At 37.5% G+C, this 21,585-nt stretch overlaps 2 protein-coding genes across 2 annotated transcripts in view; both read left to right on the forward strand.

The window, feature by feature from the left end:
* Positions 1-21,579, forward strand: part of LOC131785411 (von Willebrand factor D and EGF domain-containing protein) — a 36,248-nt gene extending 14,669 nt beyond the window's left edge. The window contains exons 5-26 of the mRNA XM_066161015.1: positions 4,144-4,455; positions 4,900-4,985; positions 5,551-5,614; positions 6,081-6,314; positions 9,322-9,485; positions 10,322-10,769; positions 11,530-11,804; positions 12,097-12,211; positions 12,655-12,918; positions 13,621-13,735; positions 14,197-14,607; positions 15,266-15,376; positions 16,457-16,567; positions 16,766-16,876; positions 17,589-17,699; positions 18,754-18,948; positions 19,131-19,244; positions 19,543-19,656; positions 19,909-20,025; positions 20,148-20,261; positions 20,398-20,511; positions 20,876-21,579. Coding sequence (XP_066017112.1) covers positions 4,144-4,455; positions 4,900-4,985; positions 5,551-5,614; positions 6,081-6,314; positions 9,322-9,485; positions 10,322-10,769; positions 11,530-11,804; positions 12,097-12,211; positions 12,655-12,918; positions 13,621-13,735; positions 14,197-14,607; positions 15,266-15,376; positions 16,457-16,567; positions 16,766-16,876; positions 17,589-17,699; positions 18,754-18,948; positions 19,131-19,244; positions 19,543-19,656; positions 19,909-20,025; positions 20,148-20,261; positions 20,398-20,511; positions 20,876-21,090 — 3,915 coding nt within the window. The 3' untranslated portion in view covers positions 21,091-21,579. The remainder of the gene's footprint in view (positions 1-4,143; positions 4,456-4,899; positions 4,986-5,550; positions 5,615-6,080; positions 6,315-9,321; positions 9,486-10,321; positions 10,770-11,529; positions 11,805-12,096; positions 12,212-12,654; positions 12,919-13,620; positions 13,736-14,196; positions 14,608-15,265; positions 15,377-16,456; positions 16,568-16,765; positions 16,877-17,588; positions 17,700-18,753; positions 18,949-19,130; positions 19,245-19,542; positions 19,657-19,908; positions 20,026-20,147; positions 20,262-20,397; positions 20,512-20,875) is intronic.
* Positions 302-3,571, forward strand: LOC131786042 (uncharacterized). Its single transcript, XM_066161187.1, has 3 exons — positions 302-347; positions 1,224-3,023; positions 3,552-3,571. The coding sequence occupies exons 1-3, from the start codon at positions 302-304 to the stop codon at positions 3,569-3,571; spliced, it is 1,866 nt and encodes a 621-aa protein (XP_066017284.1).
* Positions 21,580-21,585: the final 6 nt, after the last annotated feature.

Consider the following 21,585-nt stretch of genomic DNA (forward strand, 5'->3'; position numbering starts at 1 on the left):
AGATCTTTTTGTAATGAAAATATATTTTAGTTTTCGAGAAATGATTTTTTTCGTTCGACCACTCAAATTGGCAAATTTTCACCGTAAATATTACCCCAGTTGTGTGACTTCATGTTACAAATATACTTGACCACAGGTATTTCTGTCAAAATAATCCTGTGCTTTATCATCTAAACTTAATCCCCTGTCATTATTGAAGCTGGAAAAGAAGTATTTATTTTTTGGTGAATATTTTTGCCCGAAATACTTTCCTATGTCGAAAAGTAGCACCAAACCAAAGACAGTTTAAACAATGACCGATATGGCAGAATCTACTGAGCTTCTAGCTTTTAAAAGACAAAAGGATGGTTATAAAATTGCTGTAAAAATTTCCTTGTGTATTTGTCTTGTTCTATCGTGAGACGAACTCAAAGTCCAGCAAAATTTACTTTAACCCTTTAACTCCTGGAAGTGATTAACATAAAACTTCTCATGAAATTTAAAAAGCGATCTCTGGCTAAAACTTTTAAAAAATACGAGCTTTCGGCTGTTTGCGCTACAGCCTTCAACGGGTAAAATGATAAAAAGGTAAAAAATACTAGGTGTGAAGTACAAAGTAAAAATTAAAAATGCTGATAACTAAGAATGTTTGTTAAAAAGAATGTTGTATTGTCCGGGCAAAGGACAGGAATTGTTGTCCGCATTGGGAGTTAACTTGGAATGCCACGCTTCCAGTATTTTTCTTGTTCTGAAACCGCCTTTGTCAATAATAGATGCATTATCAAAGTCTATTGCGTGATTATTGGCCCAGACGTGATTGGCAATTCTTGAGCCTTTTGCCGCGGTTTTCACATTTCTGAGGTGTTCTTTCTTTCCTGTGTTGAAGGCCCCGCCAGTCTCACCAATATAACACCATGAACAGTCACCACAAGGAATTTTATAAATAACATTTGTTTGCGATTCCAACGATGGTCGAAATTTTGGGGCCAGGAGCTGTTGTTGAAGGGTGATGAGTGGTTTGTTCACCACTGTGATGTCGTGTTTTTTGAGGACACGAGTCAGAGGTTCTGTTACGCCTTTAATGTATGGAAGAGAGGCGAACGACTTGCGTGATTCGGACCCCTCGACCATCTTGAAAAATGCTCCAACAAGTTCCTCCGGGGACAACACTGTTGAGCGTCGGGTTTTGTTGGCCTGGATGTTTCACTGAGTTGTGAACCTTTCCACCAAACCACTCTTACCAGAAGAACGATCTGTCTTAGAGAAAGGTCCAAAACTCGCTCCGACGCCCACAAGCATTCCACACAAGAACATTGTGTCTGAAATCGAAGCGGCTATTCGTCACCTTCCTGATATTTCTAAAGATGCTGTTAGAACTAGTTCTGCTGCCATCCTATATAGAGCAAGACTGCCGGCGCACAAGAATATTTCTAAGGAAGAAAGAAAAGCTTTAAACGATCTTAAGAAGGATCAATCTAGAGTCATAATGAAAGCTGATAAGGGAAACTGCTTTGTCGTCATGGACAGATCAGACTACGACAACAAAATGGAGACTTTGCTCAATGACAGATCCACCTATGAGCTAGTTTCCACATCACCTTTCCGCCGGATTGAACGCGAATTGAATGCCATGTTACTCTCCTTAAAGAGACAAGAAAAGATTGATGACCCAACCTATCGTAAACTTCACTCAACCGACGGCACACCACCAGCGATCCGCGGCTCAGTTAAACACCACAAAGAAGGGAACCCACTGAGACCCATTGTCACTTGTATTGGCTCAGCTCTCTCCAACACGTCCAAGTTTCTAACGGATATTCTATCTCCACTTCAAAATCGTAACGGATACTCTGTTGCCAATTCCTTGCAGTTTTCCAAAGAAATATCTGACATTAAGATCGACGAGAACGAAGTCTTGGTTTCCTTCGATGTTGTATCATTGTTCACCGCGATCCCTGTTGACAAAGCATGTGATTACATCAAGATCAAATTGGAACAGGACGCCTCTCTTCCATCCAGAACAAATTTGGACATCAATGACATAATATCACTCCTCCAATTTACCCTGTCCAACAACTATTTTATGTTCAATGACAGAATCTATAAACAAGTACACGGATGCGCTATGGGCAGTCCAGTTAGCCCTGTAGTGGCCAATCTCTGTATGGAAGAAATCGAGGAAAATGCGATTAACAGTTCATCCGTCCCTCCTAAAATCTGGAAACGTTTTGTCGATGGCAGCTTCTGCATCATCAAAAAAGACAATGTGCCAGCTTTCCATGACACATTAAATTCAATTGACGCCAACATCTCTTTCACCATCGAAACTGAAAGTGACAATAAGATCTCCTTTCTCGACACTTTGGTCACCCGCAGAAATAGTACCATCGCTGTCGATGTTTACAGAAAGCCTACGCACACAGACAGATATCTAGATTACAATTCTCACCATGATAATAAACACAAGGTCAGCACAGCAGCAACTCTTCTACACAGAGCCCTAAAGCTACCCAACTCCTCCGAAGGAAAAGAACGAGAACTTAACCGAGTTTATTCAGCACTTGAATCTAATGGTTATCCATCGAATTTCATTAAAAACATCCAGGCCAACAAAACCCGACGCTCAACAGTGTTGTCCCCGGAGGAACTTGTTGGAACATTTTTCAAGATGGTCGAGGGGTCCGAATCACGCAAGTCGTTCGCCTCTCTTCCATACATTAAAGGCGTAACAGAACCTCTGACTCGTGTCCTCAAAAAACACGACATCACAGTGGTGAACAAACCACTCATCACCCTTCAACAACAGTTCCTGGCCCCAAAATTTCGACCATCGTTGGAATCGCAAACAAATGTTATTTATAAAATTTCTTGTGGTGACTGTTCATGGTGTTATATTGGTGAGACTGGCGGGGCCTTCAACACAAGAAAGAAAGAACACCTCAGAAATGTGAAAACCGCGGCAAAAGGCTCAAGAATTGCCAATCACGTCTGGGCCAATAGTCACGCAATAGACTTTGATAATGCATCTATTATTGACAAAGGCGGTTTCAGAACAAGAAAAATACTAGAAGCGTGGCATTCCAAGTTAACTCCCAATGCGGACAACAATTCCTGTCCTTTGCCCGGACAATACAACATTCTTTTTAACAAACATTCTTAGTTATCAGCATTTTTAATTTTTACTTTGTACTTCACACCTAGTATTTTTTACCTTTTTATCATTTTACCCGTTGAAGGCTGTAGCGCAAACAGCCGAAAAAAGTTTTAGCCAGAGATCGCTTTTTAAATTTCATAAGATGTTTTATCCTGGCTGCGGCCCCTCTATCTTTTCATAAAACTTCTCCTTATAATATCCATACTTTATTCAGCAAACAGGTAAAGAGAATATTCAAACTTATCAGGTAGAAGCTGCTATCTTGATTTAGCACCAGGTCTCATAACTAATTCACAAGGAAATGTGTAGCAGCTACAGGGGAGAATTAACAATCAGATCTTGGGAGTTAAAGGGTTAAAATAAGGATTATGAAAACGTTTGTGAAGAATATTTAGTGTTTGCATTCTTTCTCTGTCAGATCTCGGTCGACAGCAGTAACCATCATATGAAAGCTATCAAGCTTGTAGTCTTCCCTGTCTTTTATACGAGCCATTGCGTAAAATTCCTCTAGAATTTTATTCAGGGCCTCCGGTTCACAGTTCCAAAGCTGCCTTGTGGAAGCCAAACTTTTAGTCAGTGTTTTTCCTTTGTTGAGAGTTTTTGTCTTTTTTTTTACTCCCTCAATCTCTTAATTACTACGTTGTTACTCTCTCCTCACCTGTCCACCATTTTGTTTAGTTGTGCTTCACGATTTACCTGTCAATCAGTTTATTTCAACTTTTTGCACTGTTTGGGATTAATTGACTTGCTCTCAGCCGATGAGCGTGCTAAAAGCATGTGTATTATTAGTTTTTAAATCAACAAGAATAACTTGATAAAATGTTAAATAACACTCATAACTTCACAATTTTAAAATATCTATTGTGTAGCACATATTGCCGCCCTTCGATGTAAAACTTAAAAATGTTCTTGGCTCTGGATGTTTCGGGAAAAAAAATATAAAAAACTACAGGATTACCAAACTTAAGAGTTCAAACAAAGTATAACTCATTTCATTTTGCTCTCTCCAGGTATATCCTACCTTATTGCGAGTGAAAATTTGTTCCCTCAACATCCACACGATAACTTTAATACCCAAAATACCAGCTCGCAAAAATAGTGATGGTCTGTGGCCAAAGGTCAAATTCTGGCTCCCATATGAGACACAATTGGTAGACAATAAGCAATGCGGGATCCAGTTAGAAGGCACAAAAAATGTCTCCATAGCAATAAAGGCAACCTGTCCAGATGGTCAAGTTACAGAAGGTCTAAAAGCCATAGTTCCTCAGATGGAAATCCACAGTACGCTTTGGCATCCAAAAACTGGACTACCAACAATATGGGTATGTAAAGGAAACATTTCTATGGACATCAGCCTTGCGGAAATTGATACACTTATGTTTGGAGCACTTTTAATGAAGTCTACAGTCGTTTAAAACCCAGGTTAAAAACCCGCCAGATGTGTTTGTATAATTTTCCAACAATTCGAAGGTTTTTATACATATTTGCCCCGTTCATTTGTAGGGTTTTGTTCGAAAAGTAAAGTCGAAGGCCTATCTTCTTAATAAACTCATTTTTTGTGCAAAAACAGTGTTTCTTCTGCTTGTGAACAGACATCTATGCCTTCCGAACTCCCTCATTCTCCTGAACCATACGTTCTAAGCAGTCGCAGACCCAGATCTCCCCAGTTTTTTCGCTCAACTACAACTAACAAATAACCAAGATTTACAATAACGCGTGCATGTAGTATTTAATGATTATTTCATTTTTCAACAATTCTCTTTCAGGTCACTGTCGTGAAGCCAAAGGGGGATAACATAGAGACATGTGAATCTTTCACAGATCCCCACTTTTTAGCTCTTGGAACTAATGGGTTTGTAACAACAACTATAAGCATTCTTTTCAGGATTTCAGGTCAAAGTGCTGTATGAACAAAGGTTTTTTTCTCTCTTTTTTTCCTTTTCTTTTTTTTAACCAAGATTGGTAGAACTCCTAGTAAAGTTAATAATTGGTACAAAAAAGCAATTGTTTCTTTTATTGTCTTAGCATTTAGCAGCGCTGATTTCGTTTCTAAAATATTTTAATAGTTTGATCACGGATTGTTTAGCCTATTTCAGGCCGTTAGTCAGAAGGAGCGAGCGAAATAACGGTAAATGGTAAAGTAGACCAGTAATAGGCATTTTCTAGTGAAAAATCATTTGAATCGCTAACGTAAGTATTCCTAAATTCCCCCTTATTCTGCTGGAAAATTTGCATCAAGGACTCCGAGAATACGAATACTTTACGGAAAGGCTGAGGAAATTGTCCCATTCAGGTTTGAAGAGTGATCTAGTCCTAGTGAAATCGAGGGAACGTGAACGATGGAGTATAATCTGAGTTCGGAGACACTGCGTAATATGTATGAACTAAAATGGAAACAACTATTCCTCGTATGTTAGATATTTCACTTTCATGGGTCTCGGTGACTTCATCCTCTACAAGAATATGGAAAGAAAATTTGAGGTAAGGGGTCTTGTTTCATTCTCATTCGTGGTTCGTGCTTTCCTTGAAGCTTGTATTTTGGCTTCTAGTTTCGATGTAAGCCCTTCTGCGTTATCTAAGGATCGTATTGATCGCAAAAGGGTTGATGGAAAATGAAAAACAGGAATAAAAAAACTGTCCCTGCGGGCGATTGTTGTAAATTTAATTTCGGTAAAACTGTCGAAAAGGTTTTTCGTATTTAATTAGATTAGCACACACACTTATATGACGTACAATACACAATTACAAACAAACAAGCTCCACCATTCCTTCCCTTGGTTTAGCTAAATCTGCATACTATTTAACCACAGGCCTTTGGTAGTTAAAATATTTGGAGTTGATGGAAAGAAAACTATCGTACCCGTGAGAAATGAATCCCAGCACCATTTATTTGATTGAAAATTGGCGATGTTTAGTGGAAAATTGTGTCTTTTTGCTATATCTATAGGTTCAAACGCGGCAATGGGTTTGTGACAATGAGCTACGTCCAATAAGCAGAGTTAGCTGCAACTGTGGAGTAGTCCTCAGGGATCACAATGACGTAATTGAGTTCAGCTGTTGTAACCAGTTCATGGTTCGGGACAAGAGAACGCCTATTACAGTAAAAATACGTAGCAAGAAGTGCTTATCGCCAGGGATATCCATAAAGAAGGTTATACCCGGAGTAAATAGCAAATATGAGGTGAGTACATGATTGCTAAAGGTACTGACTACAGGTAGTTTAAGTCAAAAGCACAAACACATCTTGAAAAATACGCTTTTTAACAAGGATTTCCGGCTCTGAGAAAAGCCGTAACAACACATGTAAAAAAATATCGTATTTTTTCACGTGTGTTGATATAGTCAATCAGCTGCTGAACGTCACTCGCCTTACGCGCCACTCGGTCAGGCTGATGAATGAACGGCAAAACCTTCGCGGTTCTCAATACAAGTTGTTTGTCGGAGCTTTCTCGAATTATGACGGCTAAAACACTTAAAAGTCCGTATTGCTTACAGACTGTGAGGTTCAAACTTTCTTAGAAGGGGAAGGAAACCAATATACTGAAAGAAAAACCTGAAAGTTACATATTCAATGGCTTTGGTGTCACTTTTCTCTCGGCTGAAAATGAAAATTGACAACTGGAAGATTTGCCACTGGCCGATTTTGGCCGTTTACCTGAAAGACTTCTTCTGTCGTTTAGGGCAAAATCAATAAATTAGAAATTTGTAAATTTAAAATTACGACCATTGTTGTTTTTGTAATCATGATTCAACGCATTTTTCCATCTTAAGAGTTAGCGCCAACGCACTCTACGATTGTTATTCGGGGGTTGTCTATTCATTTATTTTCATTAATTAATGAAGTCGGCTTTTCTCCTCAATAAAAGGCTATTGTGTTTATATGATAAACAAAAGAATACATGGTTGCTTGTAGATATGGAATTTTTCTTCTCGTGTTCAACACTGTAAAAGTAAAAACACTGAAAGAGAAATTCCATATCTACGCGCGCCCATGTATTATTCTCTATGTGCCATTTACCTTCTATCATCACTAAACGAAAAAGAGAAAGAACAGAGCTTGTGAAGTTGCTATCCATTTCAGCGGAGAAAATCATGTTTTCCAAGTTTGAATCAATAATCTTTGAACAAAATGTGAGTTATTCCAGCGATGATAGTAAAACAGCCCAGCAGATAGCGTCTTATTGACTTAAGAGATTAGATTTCTAGATTTCTAGTCTAGATTTCTAGTGCACCCAATCTCGCTCCCTCAACCCTAATTTAAACACAAGTTCCGAGTTTAATTCAAATAATAAATAGTGACCATAATGATTACCTTTTTGACTACTGATCGTTATCTTTTACCTTCAATTTCACTATTTAATTTTTCCAGGTAACTCTAATGATCTTGAAATGTACTCAGACATAAACCACTTCACAACTTCCAAGAAGATATATATATATATAGATATATAGCATACGTGTAAAGTGAGTATGCATGTATTTATAGCATGACTTAGACAAAACGCGCGTTCTGATTGGTCAAAAATCCAATGCATTTTCTCCGTCACCTGCTACTTAAATTTTGAACCTTCATCTTGTACATCGCCATTCCTCGTTAGTGTTTCGTTTATCAAACAGGTGTTGCCTCTTGTTGATAGATTTACTTAATGACAAGAATCGTGATTGACATCAGTTCTATAGATTGATTTAAAAGCGTTAGATTCTTATGTTTCAAGTCAGTTTTTCACTAAAATCGAAGTGAGAAAGAAGTTATTTTGTTACCAATTTTTCTGTCTCTAAATCCGCTTACCTGGAGAATCTGCTAACCTGTAAAATGAGACTGTTGTAACGGCCAACCACAGAAGTAAATTTACATTTAAGTTTTTTAATTTAGCTACGAGATTAAGACTTGATTCGCGTTTGTTCTGATTGCGAATATAAATTTACTTCTTTTTGATCGAATAGTTATTATAGCTTGGCTTGATGTTATACGGTTTGTGGTGGTCATTTGATCTAACCAATTCCGGGTAAGGAAACAGTTAGTTTTACTTAAAATTTCTGCTCAGTTTTCTCCGCGCTATTGCTTTATTCAGCGATAAATTAATTACAGTCTTTGATCTTCTGGTCGGCAGTTCGTTCAGTTTCCAGAGCTTTGATTGGTTTTATCGCATTTTATGATGGTTTTCAGGAGAATCAGCGACTTGATAACAAAATAAGATTAAATTTATCATTCTCTCTGACAAACTTTACTGGTATCCAGTCACCTCGCCACCAAGCAGACTCGCCACCAGCGAACTCGCCACCAAGAAACGATCTCGCCACCAACGTACTCGCCACCAAGCGAAGTCTTCTCGCCACCAACCACCAATAAAGAGATTAGTCGAGGACAGTAGGATGTTCGGCTGATAAGTCTGTACTCAAACTTTATAAACGTATGTTGTCGAAAGCACGTTCGAAACCGATAAGTTTGTTCGCTTGTCTGTACTCAAACTTTATAAACGTATGTTGTCGATAGCACGTTCAAAACTGAAGGTGTTGTGTAACAACATTTCTCCTCGCTTACGTGCAAAAGACAAACACGATACGTTTCGATGTCAATGAGTTAGGAACGGAACACATCTAACACGTCGCTGAAGGTCATAATTTAAATACAGACAAGCGCACAAACGTATCGGCCGATTTGAATTGTGCTCGTTCGAACATCCTACTCTCCTCGACTACTTTATTCTAGTTTATCTCTTTATTGGTGGTTGGTGGCGAGAAGACTTCGCTTGGTGGCGAGTACGTTGGTGGCGAGATCGTTCCTTGGTGGCGAGTTCGCTGGTGGCGAGTCTGCTTGGTGGCGAGGTGACCGGTAACCACTTTACTCATTTTATGTCATGAAAGCAACAGACCACACTTTATACCGGGATGTTTGAAGGACAATCGAAAAAGTTACAAACATTTCGAGTATCCACCGGTAAACCGATAGAAAATAAGGTTTACTGCTCAAATGGAGTATATATGTAGTATATATGTAGCGATCGTAAAGTAATTTAACTGTTGGCAGGTTTTGACATTTGACATAAAGAAATTCTCGAGTGAACTACGATCAACTACCTGGAGGCAAATACAAACTTAAGAGCACGCACAATACAAGAAAGGAAAAAAAAACTAAACAAACAAAAAACCATTCAAGGTATACAGTTACATTCTTGTTTTCTATAAAGGTACTGTTTCCGTCGGGTGCAAAGGTAGAAATAGAAAGATATTCTTGGGGAATTGATGTTATAATCAAGACGCCGAGAGCAAATGACACAAACCAAGAGGGAGGACTGTGCATGTACCCTGGACCTTACTACACAGAAATAACTGACGCCGGTTACAAGGAAAGGTATGAAGAGAGAACTTCAATAAACATCGATCCAGTGCTTTCTTTTCTTTTAAGATTGTTATCATTAGGTTCGGTAGTGGAGCAAATTTATTCTGTAAGTCACCTCTTACCTTATCTTATTCCTTTTGGCTTGCGCAACTGAGAGCCAGATGAGTGTCATATTTCCTCCACACAAGTAAGGAGCCCGCTATCCGATGAGCACATTAAGTATATTTCTGGCGTGTCCAAAATCAACAATTTCTTTGTACGTTTAAACAAATATTGGATGACTACTTTGTCACTGCGTATGTTTTCTGCGTACTTCTATCCCTTTGTGCGAAGGTCGTAAGGTCCGTATTTGCTAATAATTGCAAAGCTCTTTAGATCAGTTTCTCTTTTGCTTATGAGGAAGCAAATTTACGAGGAGTTTTCAGATAAATTTAAAAGTTGACAGCCTAAAAAAAGCTAGGTCTGCACTTTTTTTTTCCAGATTCAAAACTAATAACCTCAAAAGAGATTTTTTTCTTAATGGATTTTGATGGTCTCTATGAAATATTGTACCAAGTCATTTACTCAAGGCAAATCACCATACCTATTTTGGCTGTTTATGGACGACCCCGTTATAATTTGAATGAAGAGTCAACTAGGAGCTCAAGTTATATGCCCTCGGGATTCATTTTTCTGGATGCGCCGGATGACAGGATCCCTTACCGGATGTTTTCACATTGAGAGAGTGATTATTGTATTCTTATACCTATGTAGTGCAGCTAGCACTCGTTTTTAGTTTTTCCCTCAATTTCTTGCTCCGACGCACGATCCTTTCTTCCTCCTGATGACATTTGTTTTCCATTTTTCAGGCTAGAGGTCGGTAAAAGCTATTTTGATACGCTCCCTGTCTATGTTCGAGATGAGGACGTTACATATTCCACAGCATGTTTATGCCACAAAAAGGAAGAAGAGGGTAACCTTACCTGCAAAAGTGTTTACAAAGCTGCTTTCCCCACACTTGAGAACGAGGATAATTTGACCCAAATGAAACCTAAACATCCCTCAGGCTTATGTGATAGAGATAAGAGGGATATCCATTACTCGGATGATATCACTATTGAAGATCTACAACTGTACAAGCAAACTCTTCATCTGCATCCACGTTTCAAGAGATCAGCAGCCATAAAACAAATTCCGAAGGAAAACGCTACACGATATTGTGCTACAAGAATATCCGATACAGAGCTTGGAAAGCTTTGTGAAAAAATTGGCGTTAATGTACAGCAGCTAATAGAGGCTTGTTCGGCAGATATTGAGGTGAGCCAGCTACTGTAAATGAGATTGGTGTGTAGCTTTTTCAAATAATCAAAGGAATTGACAGCAGTTTGGTGTTTGGCTCATTCACGCATTTAATTGCATTATGCCAATCAGAAGCAGTATTATAATGATTGTCATCGCTCCCTTGAATTTCAGTTGTGTTGTCTGGTGTATTCTATTAAGGTTTCACCATTTCCTAGCGGATACCTTCCGGAAGAAAAAAAAACGTTTTTTGAGGAAGTCACCTCCATCTATGTATCGAAAATACAATCTATTTATAAAGAGAATTCAATTAAATCATAATATAAGGCGTAGAAAAAAAAAGGTAAGAATATGTCGCCTACAGAAACAAACATTCAGCTAATGCGGCTTCACGATGAAGGACCAATAAGGACAAGTTACAAATTTAATACTCCACAAATTTTCCGTTAAAGAAATCTACAGCAATTCTTATGAATGACATGAAACGTGCTAGTTACATAAAAGCGATTTAAATGATGACAGTAAAAAAAAAAAAGCAAAAAATGAAAAAGATAGCTCCTAACTATATTTACATGAGTGAGCCCTCTAATGCCCTTTGTCTAAGCTAATCAGCTAATTAAGGAAGCCATCAAGTGACGTGAGGTTCTTTGACAGTGTCGTTCCTTTTAGTATATTTTTGATGTTTTGTGTTCGGTGCGCGTCTTTGTGGTAGCTGTGTTTTATTTTTTGTATTTTTCGCATATAATATTTTTTACATTTTTTTTTGCTATTTTGAAAGCTCACTGGAGACCTCGCCTTTGCAAGTGGCAGTGTGTCATTGTTAGTCGAACAGTGTGGAGTCTTAGGAGCCAAAAATTTATCCATACTTGTTAACGGAAGTGATGAAGGAAATCCAGCTTCTGCTGAAGTATTTGTTGAACAGTTGGCGGAGCTGCTGTGTCCGAATGATTGTACACTCAATGGAAAATGTATCAATGGCTCATGCGTTTGCTACAAGGACTACACAGCTTCTGACTGTTCGATGTCCATTTATCAGAAACCTGAAATTTACAGGTAGTCCGTTGAACACACTTCTGGATGTCTTGAACAAGCCCATAGTTTCTGCTTGCTGATCCTCTTTTAGATACTTTCTCATTTTTCGATTTCTGAACATGTATTGAACTGATTTAGCCACATGTAAGTTAAGAGAAAAACGAGGGAGTTGCATGTACTCTCTTCATATTCCACACATCTATCAATCAATCAGTGGCTATAACTAAGTTAAGAACAAGCACAGAAGGGCCGACCTCATCTTTTAGATAAGGGTGGTGTTCTTAAGATTTCATCTACAGTGATTATTTTATAGGTTGCAAGAAGAAGGTTTGTGCGACAGGCGTAGACGATCGTGTAAGAAGGTCACTGTCTTTGGCGTCGATTTCAGGAATTCGACAAACATGACCTGTCATATCACCGAATTCAAGGTCAGAAATTTTAATTAAAGAAAAAGAACTGATAATATGAATATAAGACGAAATATGATCATAAAACGTACAACGTTAATTTAAAACTCAACCACAAATTTTTACTAGACTATAGCACCTACGGGCTAGAATGGTTTTCCATCAACCTGAATCTTTCCTTGTTTCAGCAAATTCTCGTCTTATGTAGTCTTATTTTTGTTAGTGATAGGCTATTTGTGTCAATGAAGTTAATTATAATTAAATGCCTAAATCTACCGCCTAACCTACCGCCTAATCTACCACCTAAACGCTCCAACTTGCGGTCACATTTCAGAGCATGTTTTTATTGCATAATCACCTCTGTGTTTTGTCTAGATCTTGTTAGAATGTTTCTTAGGTGTTTTTTTTGTTTGATTTTTCCTTTTTCCTCATCGCTAATGTGTTGAAATTATTGATAAATATAGGTCCTAAATAGTTCTTGGAAACCAAACGGCACAGAACTAAGATTTCCTGGCGTGATGACTGACTTGGTGCTTGTAGATTGCTATTTGCCCGAGTCACAAGTCACGCAAGGCTATTTCTCCGAAACTGACGAAGGAACAGCTGCCTCGGGACTGATAATATCACTATCCAACGATGGTGAACACAAAAGCCAAGAAAATCTTACATTCATATCATTTGATTCAGCTTGCATGAGCTGCAATATTTCGTCCGGATGTTTATTCAAGGTATGCGTAACTTATCTAACTTAAATCAGTATTTGACTATGACGACACAAGGGTGGATACCTTAATCAAAGATTTAACAGTCCTGCAAGGGCCAATTGGTAAAGAGAAAAAAAAAATTAAAAACGTAAAAATAAAATACAGAAACGAGCTGACTTAGAAAAAATATAAATAGATAGAAATATATATATATATAAAATATATATATATATAAGAATATATATATATATAAGAATATATATATATATATATAAGAATATATATATATATATATATATATATATAATAATATATATATATATATATATATATATATATATATATGAGTGCATGCTCACTAGTTTATCTAGTTTGAGCACTCTGGCATGGCTTAGATGATACCACACGTGTGAGATCACTTGGGGTGGCTATATAGCCTTACCTCCATCCTAGCATCAGCACTGCACTGATGAGGCCCAGAAGGCCGAAACAGTACTGTCTGCAGTTATATATGTATATGTATATATATATATATATATATATATATATATATATATAAAATATGCAAATATTAATATCAAGAAGCAAAAAAAAAAAAAACGAACTACAACAAGAGCAAGGAAAAAACAAACCAAACAAAGTGTTCAATTGCAATATTTTATATTTACGTCTGTGCTCATAAATGGTATGTGTATCTGTTGTTACTTTAACCCTTATACATTACAGGGAAATTCTTGCTTGATAAATGGCTACTGCTTCGCTGCTAACGAGACTAACCCTTTAGGCTGGTGTTATCAGTGCCTTCCTGAAATCAGCACATCCACTTGGACAAAGCGTCACGGTAAGTTAGAAAAACAATGCTCTGTGCATTTTGAGATATGATATTTAATTGAAAATCAATTTTCGCTACGTCCTTTTCTTTATATGGCATTGTTATACGAGTGTTAGCTTTGTAAGATTTTTATTACCGCACATAAGCTTACAATCTAACTGAGCGTGAAAACTTCATAACTCAGACTGTTCGTTTCGTCTTCTCTCTGAGGATTTTCGTCTCCGCTCACGTTATATTAACGTCAATTACGGCGCTTGGCATATTTACAAATCTTTCTTAGGTTCTTCTGTTGCAACTTGCCGGCTCGCTTGCTCCGAAATTTTATTTTCAAATTAACGAAAAGAAGCAAGAGAGAAGTCTAGGAAATGATTGGACATGGTACAATTTGATACAGCACACTGTTTCAGCCAATGATAGCGCGTTATATCCGATACTTGTTATAATAAATTATGGTACTTTGACAATTTTAGTTAACCTGCCACCTAAGTTTTCGCCAACCTCTGACTATTTCGCGGTATCTGGAGAAACTCTTGAACTGGCCATTGATGTTACAGACCCAGAAGGAATGCCTGTTACCCTTTCACTTATGCAGGGAAGTCCAACCAATGCGTCAGTCGTCGACAGTGTCTTAACATGGAAAGCCACCAATGACGCCTCGACTCAGTTTTTTCTCAAAGCAGCAGACGCTTGCCAATCCACATCTTATGCTAATATCACCGTGTCCTTGGTTGTCTGCCAGTGTCAGAATAACGGAACCTGTGTACCCCACCCAAATAAGCCGAGAGGATCAGGGTTCTATGCGTGTAATTGCTTGCCAGGATTTACAGGGGGAAAGTGTGAAACTAACATTGACGAGTGCCAGTCTTTTCCATGTTTTCGAGGTAAGGCGACTGATTTCGACCTTTTCGAAAGTTCTTAGAGGGATGTGGATTTTCATTTACAGCAGCGTTTTCATCTTTTTTTTTTCATCACGTTGCTTCAGGAGACTAATAAGGAATATAGGCCATGATGAAAAAAGGCACAAAAGGGAAATAGTCTTTTTCACTATAATGGGTAAATATTGACTTGACTGTACAGAACGATTGACACTAAGAAGTAAAGAAAAGAAACGGATATGATTAATTGCAAGTAATAATAATTGAAAAAACAATGATCAAAAATATAATAATTCTAATATCACCATATTCACAGCAAAGTAAGCGTACCGTATTAATTTCCTGACCTAAAACGGCGCCAAATACTGATATTCTTTACAATTTATGACTTCAACCAGCCGACGTTTCGATTGTTATGAAATTCACTGTGTTTTTGTCGAACGGAAATTAGAAGCCCAACATAAATTTTGATTTACACTTCTGAAGAAATTTAATTTGAGTCATGCCCTATAAGAAAAATGTTGATTGAGAATTTGCTGTACGTAAAATGCGGTATTTGGATATAAAAATATGGGATAATAAAAAATGTGAAGTTAGCCTAAAATTGCTCTCAACTTCTTTGTTTGGATTCAATTTTAAAAGTTTATTAATTTATTCTTCTTAGGTCGTTGTATCGATGGAGTGAATAGCTACGAGTGTATTTGTGACTCTGGATATGTTGGTCGGTACTGTGACACCGATTATGATGACTGTAGTTCTTCTCCTTGCGCCTATGGTCAGTATTTGGTCGTTAAAAAGAGATAGCCTTTCAAATCTATATTTTTTTTCACACACTAAAAAGTTTTTTTTCCAAATGATCTTCCAAATGATCTTCCAAATAAAGAAGAGGCCTTTCAGTAGTGTTCTTAGCTGCGAGGATCTCTTAATTTCATCTCTCCACCGCAGTGCAAATAAATGAATTTTCATATATCTAAAATCTTCATTCACTTGGATGTTTATTTGGACCCAATTCATTGACCAGCTCCCAGTTGGCTTGTTAGCTCAATTGGTAGAGCGCTGCACCGGTATCGCAGAGGTCATGGGTTCAAATCCCGTACGGGCCTGAATTTTTTTCAGGTCCTATTTACAACTACTCGTTTCAGTAGTGTTCTTAGCTGCGAGGATCTCTTAATTTCATGATCTTCCAAATAATTCCAAACAAGCTAAATTCTGTCTACACTATACAACAATCATCACATATAGCACGAAACCAAAAAATTTAAATTATTTTGGGTGGACCTGGCAAAAAACCAAATTAAGAATGTAATTACAACAAGCAAAGCTGAACAACCACCTTCAGGAATCAAACGGTGCTAACGTAGGTCATAAAAAGGCAGAGAAAAAATAAATTTCTGGAAGGTCATGGAAAAACTAGTGAAAGTTTACATCCTTGACAAAAGTCAGTAAATGTAAAATTAAATATGAAGTCATTCATTTAACCAGGTCCCCTATATCACAAAAGAGGGTGACACAGACTTGAAATGTGTTGGATTAGTAGATTATTGTGATAAGAAACTCAATGATAAGCTGATGTTGCATTTCCAAGAAAATGAATCCTTATCCAATTTATTTACATTTTAAGTGAACCCTGAAAGCGTAAATTTATGGGTGGAGAGGATGGCTGTGAAGAGAAGCTGGAGTTGGTTCTTGCGTCCAAAGAAATAATGAAAAATGAAAACCTAAACTAAGAAACCTGTATAGTGGACTCGATATCTAGACGACCACCACTTGAACTGCTCTGCATCTGACTAAAGCGGCTCTGGCCTAGTACAAGGCCCTAACTCGTGCTGTTCTTAAAATTGTCATTATTCTGCAGGAAATTGCACGGACTTCGTAGGTACATACAGATGTACTTGCGATCCTGGATATAGCGGGCCTAATTGTACTATTGATGTCAACGAATGTGACTCATCACCCTGCGTATTCGGTATGTTAGCAAGTTATTTATGCAAATATCGTGCCTGCCATAAAACAACAACAATACTTTATGCTGACAAATGACATTGCGGTATTTCCTGTTCAAAAACCAGTTTATCCTCCATTAATAAACACACTTGCGTGAGATATGCATCTATTTGTCAGTGATTCAGGAGTAGTTATCTTTCTTTTTTTGATTCACGCGTAGGAACATGCGTTGATCACGTAAACAAATACACGTGCGTATGTAATGATGGCTACAAAGGATATGACTGCGAGGACGAAGTCGATGAATGCCTGTCGTCGCCCTGTATTCGAGGTGAGAGTTTGAACATGAGATTCTTATCGTAAAATTAATGTAAACCCAAGCTCACTGTTGGACGTTCTTCTCGTTAATTTTCGACGCTTCATAGCTCAATGCATTTAATTTTCTGTACCCATCTTCTTTGCAACCCCACTTTAATTATAAAGATATATCTTTAAGCCTGCATTTTTACTTTCATTAACAAATATTTGCGTGGCATTATTTCTATTAATGCTAAGTGCATATGTAACATTCGGCTTCTGGGGTCTCAGATTTTATTTGGGGAAAATCTGTTTTGTTTTCAAGAGAATCAGGACAGCGAGACCCCAGTTTTCTTGTGTGAGTAGTCCTAAGTGACTTGAAAGTCATCCAAAGGACGAAACAAGTAAGCTTCAAGCTATATAAGCATCATACTTTTGACTTATGTTCTAACCAAGAATGCTAATGGCTAATGCCATTCCTTGCTGGAAAACATTTTGGTGACATCCATCCCGAGCAGGATACATTCATGAAAAGGCCGCTCGATATGTAATTTGCTAATAATATTTGAATCAAGATCGAGCGAAATCACGATTGGACGACAATGTTAAGTTACTGGTCTTCTACTCAAGTCGATGTAAGTGTGATAACATAAAAAGAGGAGCAACAATCGATGAAGTTGGGAAACCATGCTCCTTGTTTATCGTTGAAAATAACCATGTGGCCTGTGTTGTGTCCATTTTTTCAGGTACATGTGTAGACAAAATCAACAGTTTTAACTGTAACTGCCCAACCGGTTTTAGTGGTGTAAGGTGTGATTACAACATCGATGATTGTCTTGCAACCCCTTGTGTAAATGGTATGCAATTTTATGTCATAGAAAGTACTATTTTAATTCTTTAAAGCTACATAGGCATTGAAGTTATTCCTCAAAATTCCATACTATTATTATGAAGCAACTGAAATAATCATGGAGCACGATAGAATAACTTCACTCCATATCCATTACTAAGTTCTATAAGCTAAATATTTTAAGAGTTGACAGAGAGAAACAATTCATACCAGACTCTCAAAAGGGACCCCCTTCATTGAAAAGCCTACTATTCTCAATAAAGCGGCGCGTTTTCTACCATCTACGTTGAGGATCATATGGGTGTCAATCAAGATTTAACAGAATAGCATTTGAAAACGAATTTTAGACGCATTTTAAGGATAAGTTACTCTTTGGAACCTTAAAACGTAATCGTCATACTCACCAGAAATGTCTCCCTATGGGAAACGGCAAAACGTAGTTGAAGTTATTGAAACATGGGATCTGTGTTCTTATTTTCCCAATTATACTGTAATTTTGTTTGGCGAGGCATTTACGTGTAAATACTTATATTTGTATCCTGTATTTTCTTAATATATTTGATTTTAAGTTAACATTTTCCTGATTATTTCTTTTGATTATTACGTCATGAAACCCCGTTGTGAAGCTTTATAGAAGGGTCTCAAGGAGATGATGGCTTTTACGGCTAACGATCAAGATTTTGGCCATTTTATTGCTACGGTTAACCCAAAATGACAAATGCAGAAAGGTTAAATTTACGGTTAATCTGTTTTCACAACTAACGGTTTATATTTGTCAATTTTTTGGTTTACTGTTTTACGGCTAACGGCTGACCCCATTGAAAAGAGGTTATGTAGAATGGGGTTAGACATGGTTACCTAATTACCCACTTCAACATTGATAAATTGATTGATTAATTACAAAGGCAAATATGAAGTTGAATTGAGAATGATTTGATTTCTAAAGCTAAGCAAGAGGTCTTACATTCACTTCAATTGAAACCACTCCCTTAGATCCAGTGATATAGAGATTCTTATTAATTTCAATGTTCTGTCTCAAACTGTTCTTTTGTTTTTCCAAGGTACCTGTATTGACTTAGTGAATAACTACACGTGCAACTGCTTCGCTGGCTTTACTGGTTCAAACTGCGATATTAAGATAGAGAACTGTACCGATGATTCCTGTTACCCCAATGTGACTTGCTTCAAAAACAGTGAAATCGTTAGCTGTGGTCCGTGTCCCTTGGGGTTCACTGGAGATGGGAAGAATTGCAAAGGTATCAATTCCATTACGACAAGATCATTGCTTTTTATCGTGGAGTAAAAGAGTTCACAACTAAATGACCGACCTTTGAATAGCTAGCCCTCTTTTCGTGCTACACCCTTACCAGCATCTAAAGGGATAATTATGAAACAAATTCTCCTCATTTGATTACGTTTTGGATGTATTAACTTTTAGACATCGACCACTGTGTAAGTCACGAATGCAAAAACAATGGATCATGTGTAGATGGCATCAGCAATTACACATGTAGCTGTCTGGATGGATTTGCTGGAGGTCGTTGTGAGATTGGTAGGTTGACTATTATCCATATCTATCAGTCTCAATTGGGAATTGTGCATTTCATACTTTTTCGTACATTGTGACGCCATCAAAGGCTCAAAATACGTTTTTGGACGACTTTTCTAAATAAGTTCCATGCTATCTTTCACGTGAACATGGCCCAGATTTGAAATTTAAGATTCTTTTACAAAATTCTGTTTTTTCATTTCACCTCATAATCCAGCCTTTGTAACTATAAATATTGGCAAGTAATAATCATTATACCATCTTTCTCGCTGCTGTTCTCGTCATGTAAAATTAACCACAGACATAGATGACTGCGTTAATCACACGTGTGCTAATGGTGGATCGTGTCTAGACGGCGTCCATAACTACTCGTGCAGTTGTATGGCAGGGTTTACAGGAGATCGATGTGGTACTGGTAAGAAATTGTTGACCTATCTTGTCATCACCATCATTTTTACTCGGTGCATGTTTCGTAAAAAGCTTCTTTAGATAATTTATTGAGAATTTATTTTATAAAAATGACACTACCGTTATGTAAGGAATACCAGATATGAGGGCCCTTACATTTTGTAGCTATAATATTAATTTGCTTAGTACCTTTGTGGATTATCAAACTGCTATTTTCTATTGGACAATTTTTTTTTCAATTTTTATTTCCCTTTACTAGACATCGACGACTGTATGAATCACACATGCATTGTCAGTGGTGGTTCCTGTGTTGATGGTGTGAATAACTACTCGTGCATGTGCTTGGTTGGTTTCACTGGAGATCATTGTGAGACGAGTTAGTGCTAATGGCAGACTATTCTGTGAATTATAATTATAATTATATACTTCTCAGTATAAAATAAAGGGAAGTCAAGGCAGAGGAAGACCTTTTCTTACTATTTACCATTGTTCTTATAGATATCGATGACTGCGCAAACTACTCATGTGCTAATGGTGCGACATGTGTAGATGGTACCAACGATTTCTCGTGCAATTGCATACCTGGGTATACTGGTAAACACTGTGAAACTGGTAAGATTAGATTTTAGCTGCAAACTTTGTTCTTCGGGTGAATTCGCTCTTCTATTATTGACACTTTGTATACTATAACGTGGAAAGTAAGGAAATACTTTAAATGTATTAACTATTGAATGATGTTTTCTGATAGATATCGACGACTGCACTAACCACACATGCATTAATGGTGCTTCGTGTGTAGACCTTGTCAATAACTTCTCCTGTAGCTGTATTGCAGGGTTCTCAGGAGATCTATGTGAGACTGGTGAGGAATTATCAACTGTCTTCTTTTCACTGTCCTCATTATTCCTCGTATTATTTGAAGAAAGCTTCATTCGGTGCAACACAGTGTTTTTAAGAAATAAAACCACTTAACGATAAGAGTACGAGATGAAAGACCACATGCAACTTTTAAATGCTTTTTCTATCAAAATTTTTTTTCCACTTCCTGATCTTTTCGTTTATCTCTTTATTTATTATATATTGACTTCATTATGTTCTCGTCAACTATAGTTTTCTTCATGATGGTCTGGTCGAGTAAGTACCAATAATATAACTTTTCAACTTCAAATAAAGGGAAGTCAAGACAGAAGATGACCTTTTCTTACTATTTATTGTTGTTTTGATAGATATCGATGAATGTGCTAACCACTCCTGTGCTAATGGTGCAACGTGTGTAGATGGTACCAACAATTTCTCGTGCAATTGTATACCTGGGTATACTGGTAAACATTGCGAGACTGGTAAGATTAGGTTTCAGCAGCAAACATTTTTCTTCGGGCGAAATTGCTCTTCTCTTCTTAACACTTTGTCTGTAAACTTCTATAACCTGACAAAGATATAAAGTAGCTGCAGTTTGTGCGCTTTTGCTCGCAAACACCGACCGAAGGTGGTATCTTTGGATACTTGACATCCGTTTTGCGTCCTAATTATCTTTTTCGCCGCACACACAGATTATCAAAGAATTACACACGCAGTCCTATTTGTGATTCCTGCATGGATGGTGATCAACTCCTAGTGCATGTGCTTGATTGGTTCAACTAGAAATTACTGTAAGACTAGTTAGTGCTAATAGCAGATTATGCCGTGAATCGTAATCTAACTTCTCAACTTAAAATGAAGGGAAGTAAAAACAGAAGGTAAACTTCTAACTCTTTGTTGTTGTTTTCAAAGACATCGACGATTGCGCTAACCACACCTCTGCTAACATGTGTGTGCCTGCGTGTGTGTGGGAGGGAGGAGGTATTTTTTGAAGCATGATAAGTGCTCTCTTTTTTATCTTTCTATAAGTGGTATCTAGTGTCAATGAACAGTCATCTCTACACACTTCCTTAAGTCC

This window comes from Pocillopora verrucosa, chromosome 14 (genome assembly GCF_036669915.1).
Source record: "Pocillopora verrucosa isolate sample1 chromosome 14, ASM3666991v2, whole genome shotgun sequence".
Taxonomy (NCBI): Eukaryota; Metazoa; Cnidaria; class Anthozoa; order Scleractinia; family Pocilloporidae; genus Pocillopora; species Pocillopora verrucosa.

Excerpts from the sequence above, each read along its gene's own strand:
- LOC131786042 (XM_066161187.1), top strand. The coding sequence starts at position 302 with ATGGCAGAATCTACTGAGCTTCTAGCTTTTAAAAGACAAAAGGATG. Across the intron at positions 348-1,223 it reads TTTTAAAAGACAAAAGGATG|AAGAACGATCTGTCTTAGAG; the intron begins GTTATAAAATTG and ends CACTCTTACCAG. Across the intron at positions 3,024-3,551 it reads ATCTATTATTGACAAAGGCG|ATCTCGGTCGACAGCAGTAA; the intron begins GTTTCAGAACAA and ends TTTCTCTGTCAG.